We start from the raw sequence: 5,532 nt of genomic DNA, 5'->3' as shown, positions 1-5,532 counted from the left end.
AAAAAAAAAAAGAAGTTAGTGATATATATATATAACGAAAGCATCTTCCACGGACCACACGCAAGTCTTCATCGGAATGGCACCTCACCCATCTTCAATTTGGATCTCTTCTTCCATTCCTTCGATCACTTAACCGTCAAAATAGTAAGAAACTTTTTTTTCCTTTTTATTATACGTAACGAAAGGAACGAAACGCCAACGCTTGCGAGAAAGAACTTGAAGGAGCCAATACTCACATTTTCCCCACAAACATGGGTTTCACTGTTGGTGACATTGTTACTACTGCTGCAGATGGTTATTATCTAACCCATTATCATTGCCTTGATGTGCACCAGGATCCATCCTCATGCGCTGGCCACCGCCATTGTGGGGTACTGCCGCAAGTTCCTCCGAACTGTGAGCAAAGGCACACGCGTTACCCCACGTACATTTACCGCCGTTTTGAATGTTCATGCACATCTTCGTCTTCATTTTGGAGCGGTCGATGCCGCGGCGGCTGCGTGAAGGGCGGTAAGTTTGACCCTGATGGTACATCTCATTAAGCACCTCTTGAGGAATTTTCCAATGTGTTGTGCGGGTGTTGTGGTCAATGTAATAAACTTCGCCCTCTACCGAATAAGCCATTTGCCACCCGGGGGGAAGTTGCACGGCTGCATAAGAGGGCTGAGCCCCACGGTCAAAGCGTTGGTTGAAGGCCATTCCTTTGCTCACCTTACAAAAAAGTTGTGATAGCCAAATTTTTCAATTACGTTCGGTTAACCGGCCTGCCCCTTTTTCCTTTTTGCTCAACCTTTTAAAAAAAAAAACCTTTAAACTTATTGGATTTTTTCAACAAACCGTTTATTTCTCTATTTTCTTTTATTTTTTTTTACTTTCAACTTTTACACTCCCTTATTCCTTGTTTTCACTCTTCGCTTGAGCAAAATGAGTAGAAGATAATCCGCTTGTTTTATTACACACAAAAAGTATTTTTAGGGATACCACATCAGTATTTTCTCACGGACAACACCACCAAGGCCACTGTGAGATATTAAAATATGAATATATAAGTGTTACCAATATTGTTATTGTTGTTATTATTTTACTCGCTGAGTTTCATGGCATTTTCGCAAATGCATACACACATACATACTCCCCCCCCCTTCCCCATTGTAATACCACTTTCAGGATTTGAAATTTTAGGGAAAGGGAAGAAAATGTGTGTATGGGTTGCTGATTTGGTTTGATTTAAAGTTGCCTCCTAGAAGATGGAGCAGAAGGAAGGGAAGAACGATAACGGAACAAATGAAAGTCGCCGGTTCAGTTCGGGTGCTGCTTACGCGAAGAGTTTACCTCCTCCGACAACCTAACAGTGGTAAATGAAGTAAACATAATGAAACACGTATCTGTGATCAATAGCCCAGCAATCTAAACCGTGCTGTATCGAACTTCCATCGCGTCGGGACATACCCGCCTCACGTGTGACATTGCACAAAACAGACCCCCACTGAGCATCAAAGGTAGTTTAACTAGCATAGACAATGGGAAAAAACCGATGCGATACGGCACCAGCATATGACGAACGAACCCTCTCCCCTCCAAGCTTCTGAAGTGTCAACACACTATCACTCGACAATTAACCGCAACCATCACCTCTTCAGTATAATCCCTAACTTCTATTGGAGGGTATTGAAACACTTTTACCCCAACCCTAACCCCCCTTTTTCCTTATCATTATCACGTTAATACCACAAGAGAAATAAGGCCTTGTATGTGCTCGCGCATTGATCATAGTCCCACGCTTACAACTTAAGCCCTCTACCAGAGCTGGTTACCGATATAATCGATATAACGCGCCCTGCGTTTCGTCAACATGTGTGTGTGTGGGGGGTGGGTGGGAGAAGCGCACGCCTTCGTTCATTCGGCCGTTTTGAAAGGCCTCTTGCGGGCTGGTGACTCATGCGTGCTTTCACTTCCATTGCGGTCTTCCTTCCTTGTGCGACGTAACGTCTGCCGCAGCGTTGGGTTCAGTCCTGTTCCTTGTCCCTTTTCCTTCTCCCCAGCGCCTGTGAGCCAAGTCTCCACCTTAAGGAAAACAACATTGCTCATTGCTTCCTTCAGCTGAGCGCTTCCGCATTGCTGCATCGTTTCGAGCACGATGCGCCCTGCCCACGGAGAAATTGATAACTCAAAGACAAACGGCTTCAACTCATTCATAAGATGCTTGCGTTGCGTATCTAAACCACGCGACGTGCATTCACGTAGAAGAGCTTGGACGACATAACAGGCATGGCTGTGAAGTGAGTAGGAAACCAAAGCGTGGGAATCAACACCATAATGCTTATTTCTGTTCATCTCCCTTATTTTTTTGCGGCTTAACCTCCTTCCCCCAACCCCCACATCCTGTTCTTCCCCCGTCTCATCTCGTCCATCTCCCCGTGCTTCATCGCCCTTTTTGTTACCTTCAGCCTGAGATGCGGCTATGAAGTCACCAGCAACACGAGCAACCACTTCGTCGGAGGCGTACGCAAGGAGTTTCTGCATTACACGAGACCCTTGAGCATATGACAAGACATTGCGCATATCCAAGAAAGCGCCTATCAACTCTTCCACAAGCATTCCTCTCAGTTTCAGGGATCCGTGTTGTAGCATAACTTGAATAACGTAGGATGCTGACGAGTGCAGCACAAGTTTCTGTACCTCCCCCTTAATAGATTCGAAGATAAGGAAAGTAACAGCTTCATCACTGCGGGAGCATTCCAACAATTTCTGTATCACAGGTGACGAAACAGGGTCCTGTGAGAGTGTCAGTGTCGACTCTGCCAAGTGACGTCGATGCGCAGCGGTAAATCGCTTATTATCGACCTCCATAGCAGCACGAAGGAGCATCGTTCCTACTGGATCCTGCGAAACTTCAACGACGTCACGCCCCTCATTTCCCACCAAGGCATTCCACAATGCATCTTGACTTTCTGGGTAGGACTTAAAGGCAGCAACAGCTACGTTAATTACAAACTTATGCGAAACAATATGGTCTACAAGACCCGGTGCAGCCACGATACAGTCCCATAGTTCCTTCCGCTGGGCAAAGTCGCCGTACTCAAATACAGTTACGTAAAGATGCAGGTGTCTCGGTGACCCCTGGTCATGTCCACGAGAAGCCTTTGTAAGGGGAAGATCTCCAAACTCGGGTGCTGCGAATTCGTCATCCTCTGCCACTTTCTCCCCTTTTTGGGCTCCGGTACAAACACTTTGTGGGTTTAGGTATTCACCAGCATATTCAGAGAGGTGGGCACACAGGGCGTCCTTCACCCTCGAAGGAACAAGGGGATGCTTGAGTAGCGCCGAGAGCGTCATATTATCGTTAGTGGTTTTAATAACTTGACTAATTCGCTCTTGAAGTGTGTCATCCCCTGTTTTACCTTTCTTCAAGGTGACGTCATCGTCAAGACCGAAGAGCGCTTTACATACCTGTTTCCAACCGTCGCTGGTGACCCCAACGTATTTGGCTACGACACGTTGCCCAAACTCGTGAAGTGCAAGCTGGCCAAGGTAAGGGAGGAAACGTTCCTCAACCACTTCGCAGCAGGAAGGGTATTCAATAATCTTTTGAGCAACATAATTCCCGATTCGGTGGGTGCAGAGTCTTTTGAACTCGTCTTCCTCAGCATTGAGAACAAATACCTCAGCAATTTCTTTTTTTTGCTTTGCAGGAAGTTTTTCCAACATTTCCCTAACGATAATATTCCCTACATTGGACCGGCTAAGGTCTACGAGCTTCCGCCTCAACTGGTAGAGCACTTGCACTCGTATCAAACCATCACATTTGTCCAGCAGTGTGTTCAGTAGGTAGTGCGTTGATTTGTTAAGACTCAATGCATAAACATTAGGGAGGATTTTCTGCACAATTTTTGCACGCTGAGCGGGTTTGCCGTACAGTAGGGCCGCCTCCACTTGATGAAGAGGCATCGACCTCCCTGTTGCTAGTCGCTGGGAGACATTTTTTAAGAAGTCTAAACGCATTTTTGGCATTGCTCCCTTTAGTTCACTTCAAGTTTTGTTCTTTACGCAAGGACACACACCAGCCGTCCCCTCTCTTGTCAACCCGAGTTGATAATAGTGCTGCGAGAAATGAATGCCTCTTCCCCACGCTTAGAAAGTAAGCGGGGAAGCGCGAAGTCGGGGAGAAGGAAAAAGGTTTAAAAATAAAGGAAAAGCAGAATAGCTACAGCACGAGCTGATACAGATACAACTAGCAGTGGCCCACATGTCCACGAATATTGCAGCGAAATATAAACAGGTAAAAACATCAAATATATGCGATGAACAAAGAAGAAGTCCCAGGGAAACAACGACAAGAGGACAAGGACCTTTTCTAGGAAATAACTGAACGATCATCAAAAATGATGGCAGTGAATGAAGGCCACCACTCAAATTGTATACAGTTCCCCATGCGATAATATTACGGTTGTCATATAGTAAATAAAAAAAAACTGTAGGAGGGGGTGAAATGGACAAGAAGATATTTGAAAAAAAAAAGACATCAAGTAGTATTTGAAGTAAATTAGACAACATTCGTTTGCTTATAAATAACCCCGGGGAAAATAGTGGCATGCAATATCCACACCTTTACCATGTTGCGGAGGTGTGCTTTGGCCGTTGTGGACAACGAAAATTGTACAAAGTAATCCGTAAGCACAATGAGTTTTGAAGAAAAAAAAAAGAGAACAGTAACATAAGGAAAATGACAGCTGCTTAATATATAATACATGCCGACAACAAATAGCGGATCCCTATATTTACCCTTATCTCACGCGCAAAAAAATTACCCTCACCCTGACTCAACTTTCCCCCCCCCTTACTCCATCTCCCTTCGCTTAAGAGACTCGTTGTGTATCCGCACACCGACATAATATACATCGCCATATCCTGTGTTTGTCAGGCAACTGGCCTCTTTTGCGGCTTTGTTGTAAAGCTCCCATATAGTATCAATCTGAGTATGGATTATTTCGTTCCGCTCCCTTGCTTCCCATTGCAACAGCTGAACAGTCAGTTCTTCTACATCTTCGGAGTCAAGAGAAGAACCGGTAGAACTTTCCGTGCACCACAGCCCACGCAGAAGATACACTGGACAGAGTGGGGTATACTGCGCCTGCGCGAAAACACGAGCAATTTCCCCCACTTTTCGACCAGCGGACGCGGCAATGGTACATTCGGCTTCTCCAAGGGCGGATAGAGCGGAGTTTCCAAGCATAACATACGGATCTCGCTCCGCCGCGATACTCAAAACAATATTCAGCATTGGAAACATGGCAGAGTCGGGGGAGGTGCTTGGTGTTTCTCCACAACAAACACCAACCGGTGTCCCCCGCTGAAACATACAATCTTTCACTCCTCCACCGGATAGTCGCCGCCGAAATTCAGCGTCGTTAGCCACCTGTAACTTCAATTCTTGTTCCATCAACAAATTGAGAATCTCGTGCTCCTCCTCCAAAGAACGGACTAGTTCTGTTTGAGTTGCAGTTGCGTCACCGCTCGACTTGACGTCAGTGT

The 5,532-nt window shown here is 45.8% G+C and overlaps 2 protein-coding genes and 1 pseudogene across 3 annotated transcripts in view; all 3 read right to left on the bottom strand.

Annotated features, from left to right (window-relative positions):
• Positions 1-279: 279 nt before the first annotated feature.
• TEOVI_000571400 (zinc finger protein 2) lies at positions 280-699 on the bottom strand (the record flags this gene model as incomplete). The annotated part of the gene is made up of 1 exon (XM_067221146.1): positions 280-699. One exon carries the CDS (start codon positions 697-699, stop codon positions 280-282), a length of 420 nt encoding a protein of 139 aa, XP_067077247.1.
• A 1,197-nt stretch (positions 700-1,896) lies between these two features.
• On the bottom strand, positions 1,897-4,011 carry TEOVI_000571300 (pumilio/PUF RNA binding protein 7, putative; the record flags this gene model as incomplete). The annotated part of the gene is made up of 1 exon (XM_067221145.1): positions 1,897-4,011. The coding sequence occupies one exon, from the start codon at positions 4,009-4,011 to the stop codon at positions 1,897-1,899; it is 2,115 nt and encodes a 704-aa protein (XP_067077246.1).
• Positions 4,012-4,837: 826 nt separating this feature from the next.
• TEOVI_000571200:pseudogene overlaps positions 4,838-5,532 on the bottom strand; it is a 2,450-nt pseudogene continuing 1,755 nt past the window's right edge. The window contains exon 2 of the mRNA in view: positions 4,838-5,532. This exon is cut by the window's right edge and continues 10 nt beyond it. Coding sequence covers positions 4,838-5,532 — 695 coding nt within the window.

Source organism: Trypanosoma equiperdum, assembly GCF_001457755.1.
Source record: "Trypanosoma equiperdum strain OVI genome assembly, contig: ctg_1329, whole genome shotgun sequence".
Lineage (NCBI taxonomy): Eukaryota > Euglenozoa > Kinetoplastea > Trypanosomatida > Trypanosomatidae > Trypanosoma > Trypanosoma equiperdum.
Note: the sequence above shows the minus strand (reverse complement) of the source record. Positions and strands in the feature narration are given on the sequence as shown.